Source organism: Ictidomys tridecemlineatus, chromosome 4 (genome assembly GCF_052094955.1).
Source record: "Ictidomys tridecemlineatus isolate mIctTri1 chromosome 4, mIctTri1.hap1, whole genome shotgun sequence".
NCBI classification, from domain to species: Eukaryota; Metazoa; Chordata; class Mammalia; order Rodentia; family Sciuridae; genus Ictidomys; species Ictidomys tridecemlineatus.
This window is the reverse complement of record NC_135480.1, coordinates 98,362,823-98,387,261: the sequence shown is the minus strand read 5'-3', so window position 1 is coordinate 98,387,261 and position 24,439 is coordinate 98,362,823. Positions and strand designations below refer to the sequence as shown.

Here is a 24,439-nt window from a genome sequence, read left to right as displayed (position 1 = left end):
CTCTGCCACTGAGCCATAACTCCAAACCCAAGTGTCTCTTTTTGATAGTTTACTAAGCTGTACTTTGAAGTTTTGTGCATATTTGTAAGACATAATAAATATTTGGCAATAGTAAAGATTTTTAAAATACAGTAGATCAAAAAGTACCAAATATCTAGGATTAAGTATAATGAAAGATGTACACAATCTCTATGCAGAGATACCATGTAGTTTTAATTGTGTCACATAATTTTGACTTTTAAAAAAGCTGTTAGGTTTTGTATATTGAACTTGCGTGAGGACTCCTTCTTCTACTTAAGCTTTTGATTGTTTCCTAAGGGGATGATGAAATAGGAGCAGTTACTCTGTTCTTTTCTGACATGTACTGCAGTTCATGGGTGGATAGAGCTAGTGAAAGGTTCTTGGGTTTGTAGCTGACTTAGTAAGAAATGATTTTTGTGCTTCACTCAAGAAGTGATTATAGTTTGGGGGTAGATAAATTTTCTCAAGTTAGGTAATTTTTGTTTATTTATACATTATTATGAGTTTTCTACACAACATATGAAGGATTTTTGTTCAGTTTTTCTGAATTCTTAGTTTTAATTTTATCAAATTTTTTGTTTTAAATCAGGTAACAGTGAAATATTGTCTAGAGGCCAAACACAACTACCACTTTTTTTAGTGCCTATGATCTCAGAATAGTTTTTGCATTTATGAACAGTTTGTGAAAATAAAAATAATAATATTTCCTGACAAGTATAAATTATATGAAATACAAGTTTCCTTGTCCATTCATGAAATTTTATTGAAACACAACACACTCATTTGTTCACATGTTATCTGTGGCTGCTCTTGCACTACAAAAGTGGAGAGTAGAGCAGTTGTGACAGAGGCAAGATAGCCTGCAGATTCCAAAATAGTTATTATCTATACCTTTACAGAGAATGTTATGTGACTGTTTTAAAGCATCATGACAATGACATGTTTATTCTTTTCTACTTTTCCATTGGTTCAGCCATGAGTAACCAAAGATCAGTACCCAAAATTGCTTCAAATATGAAAACACTCATTATCACACATATTTATGCTTCAGGCATGGTATGGTCATTCTTAATATATGATTTTTTTAACTTTGTATCTTATCTCCATTCTTATTGTTTTCTTTAAGTTTCTCACAAATAATCCCATGGATAGGTTCTTTTATGTTTGATTGTCTTAGTCCTTAAAATGAATAAAATTTCATTGAAAATACCCAAGGGATGTGAAAATTGGTTCCTAGTGACTTTGCAAATATTTTCTTTAGCAAATGTAGTTTAAGAACATGTTAATCTGACTTCCAATCACAACATCAGGTGGGTGGAGATTATTGGAGGCATAAGCAATGGTCATGTCCCAGGCATCAATGACACTCACATTGAGATCTTTGAAAATGTCATTCAAGGTAATATACTGAATGTAACCATGGAAGTCTCCAAACCACTCTGTTTCTAAGTGCATCTCCCTGATATTTTCTGTCTTAATGATCACTTTAGTGTCTGGGCTTCTTAGGAATAGTCGTTCAATAGCTTTTTGAACACTGATGGCCCTGCGAATGAAAAGGTCAATGGGGAAGGGTCTGAAGTGGTGGCCAAAGGTTATGACAATGGCTGTGTTTTTGTCACCTGAAATCTGGTCAATTTCCTGAGGGATATAACCTGCATCTCTCACAGAGTAGAGGTGAGAAGTGATAAAAGGATAGATATGTTTTTTCCATTGTATCTGAGTATGTCTTTCAGCATCCAGAAGCAAATATTTCTTAAAAGGTCCAGTTCCATGAAGATCAAAATATTTCAGTGCTGATTAAAAAAAAGTAAGATCTTTAACTAGAAGGCAGTAATTGATACTTTTAAAAAGAATATCTACCATGTCATGTATAATCACCATCTATAGTATTTTTGTTGGGAGCATTCTACCCTCTGGGATAAATTACCAGTTTATATGTATGAAATGTCAATCAACATGTAAAATTTTCATTGGCATTTATAAGGAGGAGCAACATTTCTTATGAAAGAGGAAATGAAATAGATTTTAAATTAAGACTTAACTCTAGAAAGAAAAATAAAATTACCAACCAAACAACAACAACAAACAGCCTAAGTGAGAATAGATGGAGACCTCATTGAAAGTACTTTATGATTAGCCTGAACTTCCAAAAGAACATAAAGTAACTACATACTTTTTGCAACTCTGGGTAAGTAGTGGATCCACTGACGCAGTGTGGAGTCTCCCAGCAGGTAAATGAGTTTTCCTTGCAAGCAATCATTGATCTTGTTTGTATCTAGTTGAATCTGGTCACAAAATGTTGTTATCCACCTTCCTTGTAAAGTGTATCCACCAGGGGCTGGAGTCTTCTTTCCAATTTGGCATTTCTCTGTGCTTTTTTCTCTCTCTAGTGACAGAGATCCTATGGTGAGTGGTATCAGTGGCATGTGTCAACACCCAGCCTCCTCGCTTGGTCCTTCCCTTTCTTGGTCCCTTTCTCTCTCCCTCTACTTTTGTCTTTTGTCTCTTACTGGAGATTTTTATGACCGCCAGCTTGTTTTAGGCACTGCTACTCTTTCTTCTGAGAGATTTTGAGTCATGCTGACTCCTCCCTGTTCATTTTCTCCCACCTGTGGTCATTATCTAAGTCTCCATGTCCTTTCCTTTCTTTGCCATTCCTCTGATTCTGCAGTGACTTAATTTGGTTCTCTAATCTGAATGTCAGTGAACTACCCATTGGTGTCTTTGTTATTGAGTCATTTACATTTGTTCCATCAATGAAGGAATATATGAAGTTTTTCATGTTTAAAAGATGGCTTAAATGTAACGTGTACCTTTTGAAAACCTTATAGGGCAGTTTCCTGCCCTATAAAATACCTAGATTGACTTAATACAGTTTTTAATAGGACTTTAATAAAATGTGTCATGCAGCACCCAACAGAAACCATGATTCTGAGAAATTATTGCAGCCTGTTCCTCTGTAGGTGCAGGCTGTATTGTTGTCTGCCTTCAAAGGTACCCCCGTGGCAGAGCCCCAACTCTTCACTGTGTCATAACAAAGGTCATCAAATGTCTACATCTTATTTCCTTGCCATTCTCTATGTTGTTGCCCTTCTGCTGAGCATTGTCTCATCTTTTAGGTTTTTTGTTTTTATTTTTATTTTTTGCAATGCTTGCAATTAGATCCCAAGTCTCATGCATTGAAGGCAAGCACCCTTCCAGTGACCTGTATGTCCAGTACTCATAATTTAGATTTTGTTACATCAGCATTTCTGTATTACATTCACTTCCTGTAGTGGATAGGAAACAAGTTGAATGCTATAATATAGGGCAAATAATGTCTTAAAATTGGAAATGTATTGTCCCTCACAGAACAGTTTCAGAGTGACCAGACCAAGGTTAATGTGTTATTGCATCTTGTGAGGGACTTCTCTTTCTCTTATCTTGTTGTTATGCTATTCTTAACATATGGTTTTAGTCTTTCAGTCTAACAGGGCAGTTTCCTTTCTCACATTTTATCTACAGTTCAGCTAGTAGCAAGGAGACAAATGAAGAGGAATGCAAGTTGTTTTGCCTTTAAAGGCATTCCTTATAAGTTCCCCAGTCAATTTCTGTTCATACGTTTAGAAAAAAAATTTTAATGTGAGCATAAAGTAGCCACAAGGAAAAGTGTCCATGGTCCCGGCTCAAATAATGATTACTCTTACTAAAAAGGAGAAGGGAATGGATATTGAAAAATTACCAGCACTCTGTGCTTTATCTTCCTTGTTAAGTCCCTCATAGACCTTGCAGTCTCTGGTTGCTTATGTCCACAGAATGGTATATTACACATGTAGACATTGTATTGTCAGCCCTTCATATCCATGGGTTCTCTATCGATGCGTTGCACTCAATAATGGATGGAAAACATTCAGGAAAAACTTTCACTTTTATCAAATGTGTATAGATCTTTTTCTTTTTATTTTCTAAACAAAATGGTATGACAACTATTTATAAAGCATTCACATTGTTAGGCATTGTAAGTAATCTGGAAATGATTTAAAGTATATGGGAGCATGTACCTAGGTTATGTGCAAATACCATGCCATATTATGTAAGGATTTTATTGTACACAGTGGTTATCAAAACCAAACCCCCATGAATACCAAATCTAGGTGTAATTGGTAGACAGAGTGGCAAAATGGTACTGTTTTCAGAACTAGAAAATGTGGACTGGGGGTGTAACGCAGTCTTAGAGTGCTCGCCTAGCATGGGTGAGGCCCTGGGTTTAATGTGCAGTACCACACCCAAATTGAAAAATGTACTTAAAATACTTCTTAAATTCTGGTGGTTTTGCTTGCTAAATGGAGCCTTCCTAATCCTATGATTTTGTTGGAATTTCAATGTGACCTTGTTGGGCTCCTAGGGGGCTTGATAGCTCTGCATTATGCATGATTGAATACTATAACACTAGAAACTTGAGACTCACAGTTACTAAATATTTTCCATCTCCATATTTTTTATTAGATTACAGATTGTGATGGGTACACTATACCCCCCAAAGATATTTGGGTTCTAATTCTTTAAATCTATGAATATGTTGCCTTCAAGAGGGAAAAAAAAACAGATGGCAAAAGAGATTTTCCAGGTGTGACTAAGAATATGGGTTTCGAGATGGATAATCTAGGAAAAGGAGTTCAGTCTAATCTCATTGGTTCTCCATGGTGGAAGAAGGAAGCAACAGGTGGACTAGAAAGTTGTAACTTGAAGACTTGACCTACCATTGTGGCTTTGAATGACAGAAGGCGCTAAAAGAAAGGAAGGCAGCCATTATAAAGAAACTGAAAGTTACAACAAATTCTTCCTTAGAACCTCTAGAAAGGAACACAGGCCTGTTCCACCTTGATTGTAGCTCAGTGAGGCACAGATATTGTGCCTTGGGATAATAACACTAAGATAATATGTTCTTTTTACTTAAAGCCACTTGTTATAGCAGCAAGAAAAAACTAATGCTGAGGAAACTGATACCTTCTCAACATGAAATCATCCCAATGGGAAAGAGTATATTTTCTTTTATGTATAGCTTTTATTTTATGTCACATAGTAACATTTTAAATTAAATTGTCTTTGTGTAGGTCATGCTTATTATTTTCAGTTGTGAATTTGCTTTTTAAAACCCAAGGAGGATCATACCACTGTCTTGCATGGTTGGTCTCAGTGGCTTTCTTTAACCTTCTAAATAAACACTCTAATCCTCAGTACAGTCTATTTACTTAGCTTAATCCTGTCTTTCTAGCTCTATCTTCTGCTACATTCTACCATATGCTCACTCCATTGGCTTATGAACACAATGTCTCACATAATTTTGCTTATGAGTAATTATACAGTAAAAAAAGTTCTCACACTGAAAATACAGGACACTTAATTATTTCAGATGAGGGACTTTTTTAGTGCATGAGTTATGCAATATTTTCCTTTATCTCAATGTATATTATACAGTGGCAATTAGAAATTAGTTAAATTTAACTGATTCCCTGTATTATGTATTTCAATCTGGCAACTCTACAAATGATCTTTTTGAAGTTTCTGACTATTGATAACCTTCAGGGCTCCTTCAAATATATTTAAATTTAAAATAATTTAAAAATGATAAGTCCCAGCTTCTTATGATGACACATAAACCCCTTATCACAGAGCCTCTGCTTCCCTCTTTAGCCATATTTCCTAATATGTTCAACTTTCCTACATACTTGTATTTTGTATTTTGCTTTCTTCATAGAGTTGGTACATTTATAGCAAGAACATTTTTTTAGATCACAAGCTCTGTTTTTTTTCATTTGCTCATGGTGCCTCATATCTATCAGGCCCTCAGTAAACACTTGAGGAATAAATGAATAAGTATTGACAATATATCATTATAAGTTGTCTAGGATACTAATGTTACTGGTAAACTCAGGTTTTATAAACAGTTATTTAAAGCTAAGTTACAAATAAATATAAACAGTATACTTTCATATATAACATTGCTCTGTATTTTCCATTAAAATATTTAATAAGATGGAAGCTCCATATAAAATTAAGTACACCAACTAAAATCAGGAGGTTATGCTGGCAGATATCAGGAAACTAAAACCAGAGTATTCCTACTCTGAAGCTATCAAAGGCATTTGCACAGAACCTCAGACTCTGGGAGATGAATGTAGGATATTTTACTTTCTTTTTTAGGATAAATCAAGATGAAATCTGGAATGAACAGGATGAACTAATTTCCTTGAAACAATTTCTCCCTATGAAGTCTAGAATGATTAAGATCACTGACACCCTCTAGGGATTATGCTCCTGGAAAAGCACAACTAAAAGAAATAATACTGATAATATTTCTCTGTGTAAGACACATGCCAAACATTACCCATCACAGGAAAAAGTGGACTTACTGTTACAATGGGAGACATTGATATGTTCAAGATCTTTCATCATTTCAACTCCCACTTTGGACCTTCAAAAAATAAGACAATAGATTAGCCTGTTGTGTGTCCTAAAGGCACAGGCACCAGGCAACACTTGCTTATTTTTAAGCAAGGATATTTTTAACTTTCTTTAACTAAAAATTATTATTTCTGCTGTATATTTTGGATAAATTGAGTACTGTAGATAAATTGGGATTTTGAAAGATTTTCTCTCTTGCTGGGAGCACCTGAAGTTGAGGGCAGCTCTACTCATCTGTTACATGTAATGATATGCAATAGTGTGTCATAGAATTTTAAATTCATAATATTATTTAGTCTGCATAATCTCTATGTGCCTTCACATCAACTATTCAAGTTCATGAAATACATTTTTTAAATTACTGTGAACCTGTAATTGGTCAACCTAATTTTTATCTCACCTAATTTCTCCAGCACAACTACCAGAGCACCCTGTCCAATTGCAAATGCAACTGCTTTATTCTTTAAACACCTTGATTGTCTCCCTATCACTTTCTGCAGGAGGCCAGGCTCTTTACTGTGGCACATAGACCCCTTATAACAGAGCCTCTGCTTCCCTCTTTAGCCAAATTTCCTGATATGTTCAATTTTCCTACATATTTGCTTTCTGAGGATCATGTGAAGAAAGGTAACCTATTGTCTGTGTTCACTGCTGTATCCTCAGTATCCATCAATGTGGCTGTCAGAAAGTAGTGTTCACACTGATGTGTGGATAAAAGAACAATGTATTTCTTTCCTCCACTTGATGAAGACTTACTCTTCCTTCGTCAAACTTCTTTTCTTACCTCTACCCTCTCTTTTCTTCAACCCAACATACATTGTGTGTAAATAGAGGCAGGCAGGGAGAGGTTATGGGGAGGAGGGCTCAGGTACCCAGTACAACAGATGTACTCTGTTCTCTGCTGGGGGGGTCTTTTTAGGCCCAGTCATGAAAGAAAAGGGTAAAACATGGTCTCATCCTTGCTGTGATTTAGACATGAGGATGATTAGTGCTTAGAAGGAGATTAAAAATAAAACAGTGAGTACAGAGAGACTTCTCATGTAATTTTTTTTTTTGTGTGTGTGGTCTTTCCTAGGACTCTCATCATTTCCTCATTATGGTGGAGGTAGTGAATATGATACTTCAAAGAGTTCTGCTGATGTTAACGTTCAACATCTCTTTTAGTTATCTGGATAATGTCTATAAATACTCCACAAAGGTAGGAACAGTTTTCTCCAGTTTGGTCTGAAGCCTCCACCTGTGACTCCAGCAACTTAGAACTATAAGTCAGTTCTTTCCCTTCCCTCCTACTCCAGCTCTGCTTTCTTTCTTTTCTTCTCTGCCTCATTTCAGAAAGGCGAATAGTTTGAGATTTAGTGAGTTGAATAGATAAGAAGTCAAAATTTGGAAAACTGGGTAAGATTGTGGAATACATTTTATTTTCCAGGCTTGGTCTCTGCTCTAATTTCTCATAAGCATATATTTTTTTTTTAGAGCAGGAAAAATAAATTTTATTAGCAAATTTCAATGAAAACTTTGATATAACTGGTAGATAAAATTAAAAATAAGTGACATATTTAGGAAGCCAACAATGTATTTTTTCTATTGACTCGAATGTATGAAAGATGATATGTCTTGAGCTCTGTAATGTTTTGAACAATCAGTAAAAAAAAGAAAAAAAAAGAAAAGATCACCTCATAAGCATATTTTTGAAAGCTTAAGGAAAAAAAGAATCTGAGCTTGACTTTGGAATTTTCTAAGAGAGAAATTGCTCAGAATATAACATTGTAGTGTCACCAAATGAAGGGAAAATAAGTCCTCATGGGGTAGCCAAACAGATTTTGGCAGACTGGAAAGTGAAAAGGAGGTAGATTGAGGCTTATGGAAAGTTTGAAAATGAATAAAAGATTCTAGGACTAATAGGTGTCCAGGTTGGCTCCCAGTTTTTGGATTTGTGATGAGAATCTCCTTTTGAAAACCATCAAAGTGGCCCATGAAGAAGTACCAAGAGTTCATTCTTAGGAATAAAGAATTTCCCATTTTAATGGAGAATAAGGAGATTAGAGAGTGAGCATCTGTTTGTTTGTGAGCAGAAGGAGAAAAACCTAGTGTGGCTACAGCCAAGATGGATAGGGGAAACATGGGCACCGAGGTTAGAGGAGTCTGTTCAACCAGGGCTTCCAGGACCTGATAGGTCACAATGTGGAGAGGTAGAAGGACTCCTCCTGGAAATGACCCACAGGAGCTGGCTTTTTAGAGAGATTGCTCAGGCTGCAGTATAGAGTAGATTCAAAGAGGATGTGATTGATGATGGGAGGGAGACCAAGTGGGAAGCCATTAGAGTCATGTAGGTGAGATGATGATGGTCTCAACTTGGATAGCAGCACTGGAAATGGAGAGAAGTGGATGAATGAAAAAGACACTTAAATAGCATAATCCGTGAAACATGACATGGGAAGTAAAGGAACATGATCTTATATGTTTATCAAGGAATCCTTTTTTGGTGATGTATTTGAACATACAACAGAAATGTTTTCCATGGAGCATATTTTTTTTAAAAAAAAACCTATGTCTATAGTAAAATATATGGTCAAATGTGACAATACTGGTTTCCTTGAGAAGTACAGGCATATATATTATATAGTTCCAACTTATGTAGCCTGCCTTCAGCTTATTTCAACCAAAATGCACACTATGGTGTGCTGTCATGGGCAATGGTCTCCATGCAGATACTGTATGTCTGATTTTAACCTTTAGAATAGAGGAGGCATCTGAGAAGATGCTGCTTAATATTGAGACAGGCAATGTAGCTCTGTTTGGGGACACCACTCATTGTATTAAAATATACTTACTTCTGGAAAAGCCTTTTTTCCTTGGCAGAAAGATAAGAAATTTCTCTGTTCATGGTGAACACATGGGTCAGGGCCTCACAGGGCATGTGTTGAGGCTTCATGCAGTAGAAGGCTTCCTGGTCTCTCCCGTACAGGTAGGTACACAGTTCAGAGCTAGAGTTTAGGGTCAGGCCACATTCAGTGAAGACTTGGGAGGTGCCATTAACAAATTTACCTTTGAAAATAATTTTATCATAGCCTTGGTTCCTTGCCCTCCAGAGAGCCGACACCCCTTCACTGGGGTGGATGAGCAGGAGAGACAGGGAGACCTGGCCCTCCCAGAACAGAGTGAAGCTGACAAGGTAGGTGCCATTGTGGAAGTCTGTCACCTTTCCTGAGGCACCTGCCTTCAGGACTGGGGAGGACATCCTGGCCCTCAAAAAGTCCCCTCCATATTCCTTCCTGCGTCCCAGGTGGTCCCTGGCCTCCAGCAGGATGTCTAGCTGGTCCCCCCTGCAGTATGTGTCCCTTGGGTGGAGGAGGGTGGCTGTGCTGTGTGTGGCACTGGTGGTGGTGTCCTCATGGGTGAAGGGTCTGGGCGGGATCAGCTGGTCTAGTCTCCCCAGGATCTCCTTTATTCTCAGCTCAGTCTCTGAAGGTGAGGTTTCCCCTTGTTTCTTGGCAATACAGTTTCTCAAACTGAAGGAGAACTGAAGGATTGAGGAGAAAGGATATATTTACTACCAACAGATAATAGGGCTTGCTTTTCAATATAAATTAGCATGATTCATTTTATAAATTTCCACAAGATTAAGTTACATGTCAGTGTTGAATTCAAACTAGTTTTCAGTTATGAAATTATAGGAATTGATTTCCAGGTAGTGTGACTTCCTCTGCTGCCCAACAGATGGATTCTTTGGGGGTCATTGGCTTAAAAAGTAACTGGATAAAATAAATATCTGTATTTTCACTATTTGATCTTATTGTTTTCACTTTGCCATCTTTCATTTATGTTTTCCTTATAAAAACCTTATAACGATTTTTATACACAATATGGAAAACAGAGCAAATATTATAAAATATGATCATAAGTTTTTCTGTCCTTTTAATAATATATATTTTAATATTTTAATATTTTCATTCTTTTCCTGTCATACGTATATTTTACCTATTTGTAATCATACTGTATATGTGGCTTTAATACTTTTGCAAGTAACATCATGTACTATAAATATTTTAATATTGTTACATAATTTTTGACTATTATTTTTAATTGTTGCATAACCTTCCACCAATAACATGTAACACGGGTGCCCAGCATATGATAATGGATAATCGGATTATATATACTTCTTTTCATTTTACTTAACACTTGAATAGTTTCTCCTCTTTCATATAAGGATTCATGATTACATCTTTATGACAGATTCCTGAAGATGAAATTACCAGATTATTTATTACTGAAGTAAATATTAAAGAGTATTTTTATTCATTTTGACTGATGAATTCTAAAGATTATATTTTATATTATCATCAGCAATGTGTAAGACTACCCTTTATGTCACACCAATGTCTCATTGATCAGTCTAGCAAATAGGATGTAAGGGCTATAAATAATGTAAAGTAAAATAAGAGACTTAGTCAATTGAAATATTTATCTACCTAACAATAAAGACCACCATATGCATCTGCATAATGAAGTAACTGGAGGGAACGTTTCTACTAATTTAAAACCTGTTCAGGTTCCAGGAGTATCTCATGCCAGAGAGGCCACTTACCTAGAGGCCTACATGAGAGCAGACTAAAATTTCTCAGGGGAACCAGGGTTAGAAGCCTACCCTTGATGTTCATTGACTTGTTTGATTTTTGCTTTGTTCTATTTTCTAACAATAGACTGCTGTTTGATATATATATATATATATATATATATATATATATATATATATATATATATATATTGAACCTAGTATTTCCTCTGTTACAACTTTTATCCAAGATTTTCCTGGAACAAGATATTGAAGTGTGCCCACATAATTACATAGCATCATGTACATCTTAGTCTAAAATTAGATAGCTGTTTGGATAAAGGGTCATACAAAATTCACCTTCTAATTAATGACTCTGGATAACCCCATGGTTACTTAGATAAAGGGATTATCCTCATATATCACAGTTACATTTTTTGAAACATTTATTTTTTAGTTGTAGGTGGACACAATACCTTTATTTTATTTTTATGTGGTGTTGAGTATCAAAGCCAGGGTCTCATGCATGCTAGGTGAGCTCTCTCACTGACCCACAATACCAGCCCCTCAGTTTAAATTTTTGATTAAGTTATTCAACACTGTTAATAAAACTGGTTTTAAATTTGACTAGTGAAAATGGAAAATTACTATAACATTTATTTTAATATCAGTATGTTTTCAACTTTATTTTTCTTCCAATAGTTGTTTTACTAATGTATTTTTTTTTCTGAATTGCCCCAGTTACCTCACTCTTTTAACAACCTGGTATAAAACACACACATACACACACACACACACACACACACACACACACACACACAAACTAGGATTGCCATGTGGAATGTTTGTAGGTATCCCCGTGAAAAAATATTCAGATATTATAGCTGTATCCTGCAGTGAAGTGGTATCAGGAGGTAAAGAACTTTAGGCAGGTGATTAGACAAGGGGGTAGGGCCCTTATGAGTAAGATTAGTGCTTTTATAAAATAAGACACAGCAGAGAAACCAAACAAAAATAAAAGAGATCCTGGAGAGATCCTTTGCCCCTTCCACCTCATGAGGACACAATGAGCTGACTGTCTGTGAACCAGGAAGCAGGTTCTCCCGGATATTGAATCTGCCAGTGCCTTGATCTTAGACTTCTTGGCTTCCAGAAATGTTAAATAAATTTCAGCTCTTTATAAACCACTCAGTCTCTGATATTGTTAGAGCATCACAAACAGACTAAGACAAGGATTTTATACAAATATACACATGTGCACAGGCACAAATTACTCATATGTACATACATATCCTTCACATATATGCATATATTAATATATATGGACCCTTTTTAGAAAACCTAATATATTTTGCTCCCCTTTCATCTAACCACATATCACTAATTCAGTACATAATTCTTTTCTCTTTCATTTTCTCATCCAATATGTTCCATTCATTTGCCAAAGTTTTTGAAGGACCTGGCTTCTAGTTCTCTTCATTACTGAAGCCCTGACATCCTCTAGGTAGATGGCAAGATCCATGGAGGCAGATCCTCTAACACCTAAGATTCTTTTTGCTTCTGAAGGTCTCAGACATCATATGACATATGCAAATTCAACTTCCAATAATCCTGCCCAACTTAAGTACAATCACACTTTTTCTTTCCTACTTTCTATACTTTTTTTCTATCAGCTTCTTTTGTAAGAATTTAAATATATTATAATGTCTCCCATATTGTGGAGAGAAAACATTTAAGCCCCTTATCTCCTTTAATGGCTACCATACCTTTTGTTTGTCCTGAACCCCTACCAATCAAGTGTCTCAAGAAATCTCTTTTATCCCCATCCTCTCTCACTTTCTCCTCAGCCTGCTTATTATTTTGCTCCTCAGAGTTATTAACAAACTTTTTGTCATTAACAAACTTTTTCTTCTCACTCTACAGCTGACCCACGGGAATGGCTCAGACTCCAATGACTTCAGCTGCTATTTGTAGTCTAATACTTTCTAATTCTAATATTTCCTAAGCCAGGTCTTTTTCAGCCTTAGGTCTGTTTATTGTACAATATATAGAAGCAACGTCTCCACTTACATCACTATAATGGACCTAGACCTAGACTACTCATAGCTAACTTTATCTTCTCTCCTCCAAGTATATTTCTCCCAGTGTGGTAGGAGAACTTCAATAAACGGCATCACCAGCCAAGCAGTTGTACAAACCTGGAATATAATGCCTGGTTAGCCCCAACTCCTCCCCTACCACAGTCAGTCACTCTAGCTGTCAATTCCATTGTTAAATTCATGGAATTTTCTCCCTTTTTATTATTAAGACCTTATTTCAAGTTACCATTACCTCTCAGATCAGATCACCAAAGAGTCTTTCTTTACTTAGTTATTTATCAATTATTCATTAAGCATCTACAGTGTGCCAGATACTGTTAATGAATGAATAATGTGTAAATTCTTGCCTTTCTGGAGACCAAATAGATAATAATCAATGAACACCAATCAATAAATTATATAGTATAGTGAAAGTGAAAAGCATTATTGCAACATAAGAAGTCAAGCAGAATAAGAAGAATGAAAAGAGGTTGTATGAGCCTGATTTATTATTAAATAAAAGGTGTGCTAAATGGATGGAAGGAGGAGAAACTGGAAGCAAGATCAGTTAAGAAAAACTGCAGAAAGGGGAAATGTGAGAAAGGTTAACTGGACTACTCAGAAAATGATAAAAAAATTAAAACCCTGAGATGAAGATAGAGAACTGAAATGGAGATTTAATTGAATTAGAATCTCCAAGGCCAAGGGAGGAGAGAACCTTGAGGTGGGATGCTTGGCAGTGCCAAGTGGTACAGAGATTCACCTGTCTCCAAAATAAACAGTAATTGTGCATATATTGTCAAAGAACTAATGCTGAACAGAGAACCCTCTCCTCCATATTATCTGCTAAGATCACATGTTTTAAACATTTCTTCTTTCTTTCTTCGTTTCTTTCTTTCTTTTGGGGATTAAGCTAAAGGACACTTGCTCACTGAACCACATCCCCAGTCCTATTTTTTATCTTATTAGGAGACTGGGTCTCACTGAGTTGCTTAGTGCCTTGCTTTTGCTGAGCTGGACTTTGGACTTGCGATCTTCTTGTTTCAACCTCCCAAGCCACTGGGATTATAGGTTTGCTCTACTGTGCCTAGCTTAACTTTCATTTCTTGCCCCGATAATGGGGAACACTCAAATAAAGTCACTGTGACTATCTATGAAATTCTGAAAAAATTCTGAGACAATTCCTACCTTTGTGTGGCCTTTTGAAGTGAAGTAAATGACCCACAAAGCTAAGATAACCATCAGCATCAGGATGCATTTGTGAGGTTTGGCATTTGAAAACAACATAAGTATCCTAGAAGATAAGTAATCGCATTAAGTCAAACCACCATAATGTATCTCTGAACACTTTGGTTCCTCCTCAGTAATTTCACAATGGGGTAATGTTGTCCTATGTTTGCAGAAAGTTCATTTATTCTGGAAATCAGAAAGAAAGTTCTTCTCTGAGGCAGGAACACAACAGTTGAAGGACTCCTGGCTGCTTACTCTCAGGTTAATTCTCCAGGTACGGAGGCCCATCAGGTCACACCTTCTTCTCTCATCCAGGACTTGGTATGGACAGCAAGGAGTTAGCAATCAGTCACTCAAGGAGATATGTTTCTTTCCTGCCCCCTTTCCTGTCATTAGAGCTTACTAGTGAGGTCCAAAGGTACGCACCTATGGATGACTATCTGCTTCAGCATGTTCTCAGATTCACCTGTACCGATTTCAGCTGTCCAAAGAGTCTGCTTGGTCCAAGAGGTCTTTGCATTTATTTCAGGGTTGGAGTTTCCTCTTGAGCTTCATTGATTTCTCTGAGGCCACAGGAAGCTCTGAAGTTTGCTTTTACAGAAGATCATCTCAGGGAAGGGCAGGCTCAGTCACCTTTGGCAGAGTCTTTATGTACTCACGCCATGCATTTCCCTGCCCTGTGCCTTTGTTTAGCTGTCACATTGGATTAGTCAGTTATGCCCCACTTGACAGAAGCACCTGGAAAACTGGAAAGAAGAAAAACTCAAGTCCCATCGTGTTTCTTAGCCTTATCCCAAGAATTGACCTAGCTGGCTCCTCACAGTATGTGGATGCTTTCCTTATACGTCTCCTTATACAAGGGCTCAACATCACTGATTTTATTAAGCATTATGACAATAATGGTTTAAATTAAATCTCAGGAATAAGGGGAACAATCAATAGATCTAAATCCTACTTCAACTTGCCTAAGATTAGAATCATAAAGGGTAAACTCTGAGGATGTAGGTTTCATGACATTTGTTATGGTTTAGATATCAGATGTCAACCAAAGTCCACGTTCAGAATGAAATTGTTACATGAGGAGACTTGTAAACTAATCATTGAATTATGTGGGCAGTAACTGTAGGCAGGTAGGGTGTGGCTGGAGGATTTAGATTTATATTTTATATCCTCCTTGGTGAGTAGAGCTCTTTCTGCTTCCTAGTTTCCATGACCTTCTGTCGTAATATTCTGTCTCCTTCAGACCCAGGGCCATGTAGTCAGCCAATAATGGTGTGAACCTCTGAAACCATGAACCAATATAAATGTTTCTTCCTGTATGTTATTTTTGTCAGGTCTTTTGGTCACTGTGATGAAAAAAACTGACTGAAACATAGGAGGGAAAAAAGCAACCTTTTGTTTGTTTGATTGGTTGGTTTTTATGTTTTATTTTGTTTTAGGATTGGCTTCTTTCACTTATCATTATAGTCTCCAGATCCATTCATTTACAGGAAAATGTTATAAAGTGATTCTTCATTATGGCTGAGAAATATTCCATTGGGTATATATGCTACAATTTATTTATGCACTCATTATATATTAGACAAAGAAGAATAAAGGGAAGGGAACGGGATAGGAAAAGGAAAGACAGTGGAGTGAATTTGATGTAACTTTCTATGTACAAATATGTATATAGCACAGTGAATCTCATCATTTGTACAACCACAAGAAATTAATTTAAATTAATAATAATAACTGCAAGGACACTCACAGAGTCCACGCTAAGTCCAAGGACCACATCACACACCAGAACTTCACACAAGAGATTTATTGTTGGTAACACGAGGTATACATTTGACAAGACTGTCCCTCTGAGGAGAGTAGAAGTCTGTTGGCACTCACAGAGCAGCTTTATACCCCACAAGAGGAATCTCAAAAACTGCTAAAGAGTTTAAGCTGAGGTGGGGTTAATGATTTTTTTTAAGTAGGCACATGTTCTTACAAGAAGTTAACAGCATTGCCTCAGGATCAAAACTTTGGAACCTCTAGATAAAATGGCTCCTACCTAAAATGGTGAGTCTGATGCCAATATTCCTCTCTTTGTTTTTATAGATACCTGGGATGGGGATGATGCTCTTTCTTCTCTCGCTTCTTCCTATTGGTTAAGGGCAAATAATCACATTCCTATAAAGGTAGTCAGGGAGGGTTTTAGGTGGGAGCAGAGTTTCTGGAGTCAGGGAAGTTGACCATGAATTGTAGGTCTCAGTCTTGGGTGTCAAGGGCTGGTAGTCTTTCTAGATGGTACTATTTCTAAATCTTTGGGGTAGGAAATTCCAAGTTAATTGAGTAAAAGTATGAGTGTCTGGGTTTGTTCAGGTGAAGACAAAAATGATCTAGGATTGGGAGTGTAAGACAATGGAGAAGAAGACATCTTTTAAATGCAGAAGTGAAAAATGAGTGGTATGTGAAGGAATGATATAGAAGAGTGAATATGGGTTGGAAACTACTAGGTGAATGGGGATTATGGCTGTATTAATGAGGCAAACATCCTGTATGAGTCTTTAGGTTCTGTTTGGTTTCTTGACTATTAGGATGGGTGTGTTAAAAGGGGAGATTGTTTTGTGTAGGAGGCCTTTTTGGAGAAGATCAGAGATTAAAGGTTTGAGACCCTTGAAGCTCACAGGGCATTTGAGTCACCCAAAGGCAGGGGCCCTTACTGGAATCAGCCAGTGGTGGATGATAAGTGGAGTCTCAGTGAAATGAAAGGCGAGTTCACGTGAGGACCCATGCCTTTGAGTGACTCAAATGCCCTGTGAGGCTGGCCTAGGACAGAGTGTTGGACCACAAAGCAGCTCAGATCTCCAAAGGCAGATCAAGGTCAATGGGAGAGCCAATCCAAGTATGGGTAAATAGCAGAAAGACCAATATTGGGAAGCAAGCAGGGTATGGGAAAAGGAGAGGTAGTGGAATAGGATCTATCTCCTGCTTGTATAATTATGTCAAAAGGATTCTACTGCTACATCTAACTAAAAGGAACCAATTTAAAAAATTGACTGAAACCACATTAAAATGACAACTGATCATAGAGATGCTATCTTTCAGAGGACCTGTTACCCCCATGTCACAACTACCCTTATTTACTTTGGATATAGATCCAGGAGTAGGATTTCTGGACTATATACTGGGGCTGGTTTTAATTGTTTGAGGAATTCTGTATTGCTTTCTCACTTGCCATACTAATTTAGATGGCACAGCAGTGCACTGGGGTTGCCTTTTGTACCCATCTTCATCAACACTTACCTTTTGTCTTTTTTATAACACAGTGTGAGGTGATACCCACTGTTACTTTAATTTGCATTTCCCTGATGATTAGTGACATTGAACATTTTTTCATACACCTATTGGCCATTTATATTCCTTCCTTCAAGAAATGTCCATTTAAGTCCTTTCCCCATTCTCTAATCAGATTATATCATTTTTTTGTAATTGACTTGAGTTCCTTAGATACTTTGAGTATTAATTCCCTATCAGATGTATGGATTGCAAATATCTTCTCCCATTTTGAGGCTATCTTTTCATTCTCTTGATTGTCCCTTTTCTGTGTGGAAGCTTTTTAGTTTGGCATAAGTTTATCTATTTTGGGTTTTGTTGCTGGTGTTTTGGGATAATATCCAAAACACTCAGTGACCAGGCCAATGTCAGGAAGCTTTTTTCTGTCAAGAGTTAAATATGTTGATTTCTTTCTGTGCTCTCTATTCTGTTCCATATCTGCCTGCTTTAAGCATGTACCATGCTATTTTGATTACTAGACCTTTGTAATAGATTTTAAAGTTAGGTCATGTGAGGCTTCCAGGTTTGTTCTGTTTACACTCAACGTCTTTGTAGTTCTAAATTTTAGGATTGTTTTTTAATTTCTGTGAAAAATATCAGTAGTATTTTGGTTGGAATTGGATCAAATCTTTAGACTGCTTGGGTAATATGGACATTTGAACTGTTAATTCTTTTGATTCATGAACATGGGGTATTTTTCCAATAACTTATATCTCCAGTTTCTTTAATTAATGTTTTATAGTTTTTGATGTGCAGATCTCTTCACTACTCAGAGAAATTTATTCTGAATTATTTTTTTCATTCTATAATAGTGGGATTATTTTCAGATAGCTTATTATCAGTGTATAGATACTCTACTAATTTTTGTATGTTAATATTATATCTTACAACATTACTGAATTTGTTTATTAGTTCTAACAGTTTTTTTGATGGAGTCTTTAGGGTTTTTGACATGTAAGATTGTCTCATTAGAATAATGAGATAATAATAATAATAATAATAATAATAATAATAATAACTTCTTCCTTTCTGATTTAGATGACATTTCTTTTTCCTGTCCAATTTGCTCAGCCAAGGACTTCCAGCAGTGTTATATGAAGTGGTCAGAGTGTGCCGCAGTCTGGCTGGGCACGAAATAACTGGGCGGTCGCAAGCCACTTGTAGGTTCAAACAGGAACTACTTTATTACCCGAACCCAACAGGAACTCTCTAGAACTCCCTGGAAATTCCGAGAGAACCAACGGGAACTCAACGGGAACTCAACAGGAACTCAACGAGAACTCAAAAGCAGTGGACACCCTAGGAAGCAGGAGCCACCTTATTGCCGGACAGAAGAGGGTTATATACACAACCGAATACACAGCCTGTTTCAATTTAGCATCATCCAGCTACAGCAATCAGTCATTATCTTAATAATTATACACAGATTAACTTAATCACCATCATCCCAATGGTCGCTGGCATCACTGCCCAACCACTCCTTCTGGCAAAATGCCAGGCACCATCCCGTCTTGCCCGTGGCTCTCAACAAGAGTGGGCATCCTTCTCTTGTTCCTGAGCTTAGAAGGAAAGTTTACAACTTTCATTGTATTGAGGTACATTCCTTCTTAACCTGACTTGTTAAGAGTCTTGATCATAAAAGGATGCTGAATTTAGTGAATATTTTTTCTGTGTCTGATGTTTTTCACCCTTTATTCTGTTAATGTGCTGCCTTACATCCATTGCTCTGTGTATGTGCAACTAAACTTTTCTCTCTAGATAAATTCCACTTCATCATGGTGACGCATCCTTTTAATGTGCTGTTGTACTCAGTATTTTGTTGAGGTCTATTCTATGTTCAACATGGATACTGGCCTATAATTTTTTCCTTGTATGTCCTTGTCTGGCTTTAGAAGTAAAACGCTGGCCTCATAAAATGCTCTTGGAAGTATTCCCCCTTCATCAATATTTTGAAAGGCTTTGAGAAGGTTTTACATTATTTCTTCTTCAGTGTTTGATAGAATTCAGCAATGTAGCCATTGAGACCTGGACCTTTTTCTTTGGGGGGGATTTTTGTTTACTAGTTCAATCTCTTCATTATAGATCTAACTAGACTTTCTACTTCTCCATGCTTCAGTATGGGTAGTAGTTTGGATGTTTCCAGGAGTTCATCCATTTAATAGAAGTAATCCAACTTGGTGGCATAAAATTGACTATAATATTTTATGATCCATTATGTTTCTATGATATCAGTTGTACTGTTTCCTTTTTCATTCTTATTTTATTTGAATTCTTTTTCCAATGAACATTTATCAAGTTTATTTGACTTTTTAAAAAAATCTTAATTTTTTTGGTCTTTCTATTTCTTTTCTAGGATCTGTTTAATTTTTTACTGCTGTGATCTTTATTATTTCCTGCTTTCTACTGTCTTCAGTCCTACTTCGTGATTTTTTTTGAGTGAGTAATAGTAAATTTTGGGGGATTAGTTCTCTCTTTTTAAAGGATAGTTAATTTTAGATGTCAAGTTGAGTGAATTAAGGAATACCTAAGAACTGATAAACCATTATTTTTGTACATGTCTGTAAGGGTATTTCCAAAGATTAGTGTGAGTGAGTCACACTTCAATGTGTGGGGTCATATTCCAGTCATCTAGGAGCTAATAATATAGGACAATGGGAGAGAGAAGACAAGTTCCTCTTTCTCTCTCTGCCTCCCTCTCTGTCTCTTGGAGCTAGGACATTGCTGTTCTACTATTGTCTTTGAACATGAGAACTCCAGGCTTTCCAGTTTTGGACTTGAACTCTTTCACCCAGCTTCCCCCAAGGTTCTCAGGCCTTCAGCCTTGGACTGAGAATTTCACCATCAGCTTTCCTATACTTGAAGGACTACAGGGCCCCAAACCCAATGTTAGGAATTCTAACCCCTGTGCCCTACAGGATGTTCCCATGTACAACCCCCATGTTAAAACCCCACATGCTGCACATAGCACTTCCCAGCTGCACGTAACACTCCAAGCTCTATACAATGCCACCACCAGATGTTCCATATAGATAATCCTGGGAAGGCCAAGCTTGAGCAAATAGAGTAAAAACAGGAACTAAAAGAATAGGATGCAATTTATGGGTTTCTTTTCTGAGAACATAAAGTGGAAAAAACAAGTTTACCCCCCAGGTGACCTAAGGGGCTGGACCTAGAGGAACTTAGATAAACTAATAGAATAACTGTTACTGTGCTAGGCTGAAACCTTGCCCCCTGCTTCCTATAAAAACTCTGTACCCCCGAGCCCGGGTGTGCCAGTCACCGAAGCTCCAGCTGAGGTTTTGCTGTGCACCCATGGGCGCCTGTGTGAGAATAAACCCTCCTGCTGATTGCATCCAGTGTCTCACGTGGTCCATTCTGGGTTAGGGGATCTGGGGGTCTCTCATACTGAGGCATTTCAGACCTGTACTATGTCATGCTGTAGGTATACCAAGTTCTCCAGCTTGCAGACAACCCATTTTGGACCCATTTGCATGATTGGGTCCCCTAAATTCTCTCTCATTCAACCATTATATTTGCAAGGTTTACATTCTTGGGTTGAATCAACTGCAAATCAAAAATATTTAAAACAAAAATCATACTAAATTTGTACACTGTTTTCCTTGCCTTTATTCTTGTCACCATTTATGGTACAATGTAATAACTATTTATAAACATTTCCATTGCATTGTTAGCCTGTGTAATCTAGAGATCATTTAAAGTATATGGGAGCATGTTCACAGGTTATACACGAAGTCTGCACCATTATATATAAGGCACTTGAACATCTATGAATTTCAGTATTTATAGGAAGTCCTAGAACCAATCCCCCTTATAAATCAAGGAACAATTATGTGTGTGTGTGTGTGTGTGTGTGTGTGTGTGTGTGTGTGTGTGTAGTTGGTTCTGTCTTTCTGGAGAACCCTAATACCTTTTTCATTTGCTTAGTATTTTCTAATCTCTCATCTTATTCAGAATTCAGCCTGAAGGACAACAAACTATTTATTGGAAATCCTTGAAAAATGAATTATTTTCTCAATATATACCAAAATTGCACTTGAGTTTTTCATTCATCTTCTCATTTAATTCTTATAAACTTGGAAAGTTATGAAGCATCATTCCCATTAGAGTATGGAGATAGGGAGACTAGACAAAGTAAAATAATCTTCTTATGCTTGTGTTCTGTATTTCTGTATCTAATTTGAGAAGAAGATGATACACACTTATTGATTTTGGAACTTGAAGCAAGCTTACATATCTGGAATGAAAGCCACTTGATCATGGTGCACTATCTTTTTAACATGTTTTTGTATGCAATTGCCAGTGTTTTATTGAGAATTCTTGCATCTATGTTCATCAAGGATATTGGTCTGATGTTTTCTTTCCTTGATGTATCTTTGTCTGGATTTGGTATCAGGGTAATACTAGCTTCATAGAATGTGTTTGGAAGAGATCTTCTTTTCTATTTCATGGAATGATTTGAAGAGGATTGGCTCCAAACTCCAACATATCAGGTTAGAACTGACTTCTTTAATGAGACTCCTAAAGCACAAGAAGTAAAATCAGTGATCAATAAATGGGATGGCATCCACCTCAAAAACTTCTTCACAGTAAACAATCAAGACTTTGAAGAGAGAGCCTATAGCATGGGAGAAAAACATTGCCACCAGTACATTAGATAGAATACTATTTTCAAGGATACATGAAGAACTCAAAAAAAAAAAAAAACTTAAAACCCCCCAAAAAAAGAAAGAGAGAAAAAAGCCACTCAAAAAATGGGCAAAGGAACTGAACAAATGCTCTACAGAAAAAGAAATACAAATGGTCAACAAATATTTTTAAAAATGTTCCACTTCTGGCAATTAAGAAATGCAAATTAAAACTACACTGAAATTTCAACTTATTTCAGGCAGAATGGCAAAAATCAAGAATACAAATAACAATAAATGTTGGCAGGGATGTGGGGTGAAAGGTATACCATACATTCCTGGTTGGACTGCAAATTATTGTGACAATTTTGAAAAGCAGTATGGAGATTTCTCAAAAAACTTGGAATGGAACTACCATTTGACCTAGTTATATATCAGTATATATCCTAAGGAGTTAAAATCACCATACTACAGTGATGAAGCCACATCAACATTTACAGCATTTACAACATCCTAATTCACAACGACTAAGCTAAGGAGCCAACCTAGGTACCCTTCAACAGATGAATGGATAAAGAAAATGTGGTATATACACACAATGGAGTATTACTCAGCCATAAAAGAGAAGGAAATTATGACGTTTGCCAGTAAATGTATTGAACTGGCAATCTACTAAGTGGAATAAGCCAGTTCCCCCAGACCAAAGTTTGAATGTTCTCTCTGATATGTGGAAGCTAATCCACAATAAGGGGGTGGAGGCAAATAGATATTCAGTATATTTTTGTTTATCTAATATTAAAAGAGCAATAAAGGAAAGGAAAAGGCATAGGAAAATGAAAGTGGAATGAATCTGAAATAATTTTTTCTATGTACATATTTAAAAACATCACAGCGAATCCCACCCAAGTGTTCATCTACCAGAATGAGATCTTATCTAGAATAAGATATAGTTCATGCTTAAATAGTTATATCAAAATGGATTCTACTGTCTTGTATAACTAAAAAGAACAAAAAAAAAGCCCCACAAAATGGAGGTAATCACTGAAGGATTACCTCCATTTTGTGGGGCATTATATTGATAATGTAAGCCAGACATAAAAAAGACAAGTACTACATGTTCTGTCATATGTTGAAGCAAAAAATGAAAAAAAAAAGTTGACCTGACTGTGGAATAGTAGTTAATGGAAACGGAGAGGGGTAGATAAATGGTGGTTGGACTTGATAAGTATACTCTGTGTGCACATGTGGAATTATTACACTTAACTCTTCAGTATATACAATTAATTCTTGTTTGTCAATAGTAGACTATTTTAAAAATATTTTCTAATTGTTCTTACATGAGGTATTCAGGTGTTTAACATATAATGAATAAACCAAAATATTGTGCTTTCTTTGATCACCAAAAGTATCAGCATGCTTACTGAAAAAAGAACAGATTGAATTAGAAAAAGGAAGAAAAGGAAAAAAGGAAGGAAGGGAGGGTATAGAGTTATTATGGGTACTAGCAGAATAAAATGACCCTTAAAGCCAGGATGTTCATTAAAGAGTGTGGAGATTTCATTATTTGAAAGCAACACTATTGGTAACAGCCCTGCTTTCTGCTGAAAGTGGAATGAATGTGGAATGAATCTGAAATAATTTTTCTATGTATATATGTAAAAACATCACAGTGAATCCCACACAAGTGTATATCTTCACACTCATGCTGAAACATCTGATACTCATTACCTATATGGAGCCATCCTAGTTCATCATGGTCTGTGAGCTTCTTTGTCCTTGATTATTACTAACAAATTTCTAGGCATTTTGATTTAAATTATTGTTAAAGGAAATATATAAATGAGATATATGACCCTGGAGAATCTCCTAATTCCACATAATACTATTGTTCGTAATCTTCTACATAAAAGTTTTTATAATACTATTAAAAAAAACCAATGTGGATTCTTCACTGTCATATTTAACTACACAACACTTACATGATCCTTTCCTGGACACCATTCTCAGAATGGACTTGGCTTAAATTCTAACCTCAGTTAAATAGTATATGACTATATCTAAGGTATTTTGGGGGAGTTGTTTAATAAAGATAAAATCAAGAATGTTCATTAATTCCAATGACTACAGTAACATTTTCCAAAGAATATTCTATGGAA

General features: G+C 36.4%; 1 protein-coding gene and 1 long non-coding RNA gene across 2 annotated transcripts in view; both read right to left on the bottom strand.

Annotated features, from left to right (window-relative positions):
• Positions 1–758: 758 nt before the first annotated feature.
• On the bottom strand, positions 759–9,981 carry LOC101971715 (NXPE family member 1). Its single transcript, XM_005328278.4, has 4 exons — positions 9,297–9,981; positions 6,414–6,475; positions 2,195–2,407; positions 759–1,814 (listed from the first exon to the last, which is right to left on the bottom strand). Exons 1-4 carry the CDS (start codon positions 9,701–9,703, stop codon positions 1,279–1,281), a joined length of 1,218 nt encoding a protein of 405 aa, XP_005328335.3. The 5' UTR covers positions 9,704–9,981; the 3' UTR covers positions 759–1,278.
• Positions 9,982–18,795: 8,814 nt separating this feature from the next.
• Positions 18,796–24,439, bottom strand: part of LOC144377194 (uncharacterized) — a 196,153-nt gene continuing 190,509 nt past the window's right edge. Inside the window, exon 8 of the long non-coding RNA XR_013437895.1 lies at positions 18,796–22,176. This is a non-coding gene — a long non-coding RNA (uncharacterized LOC144377194). The remainder of the gene's footprint in view (positions 22,177–24,439) is intronic.

Bases quoted from the DNA above. Each gene is read 5' to 3' on its own strand.
- LOC101971715 (XM_005328278.4), bottom strand. From the start codon at position 9,703: ATGTCCTCCCCAGTCCTGAAGGCAGGTGCCTCAGGAAAGGTGACAGAC. The intron at 6,476-9,296 runs GTAAGTATATTT...TATTTTTTGAAG, and splicing joins GAAAAAAGGCTTTTCCAGAA to GTCCAAAGTGGGAGTTGAAA. The intron at 2,408-6,413 runs GTAAGTCCACTT...CTCTGTCACTAG, and splicing joins CAATGTCTCCCATTGTAACA to AGAGAGAAAAAAGCACAGAG.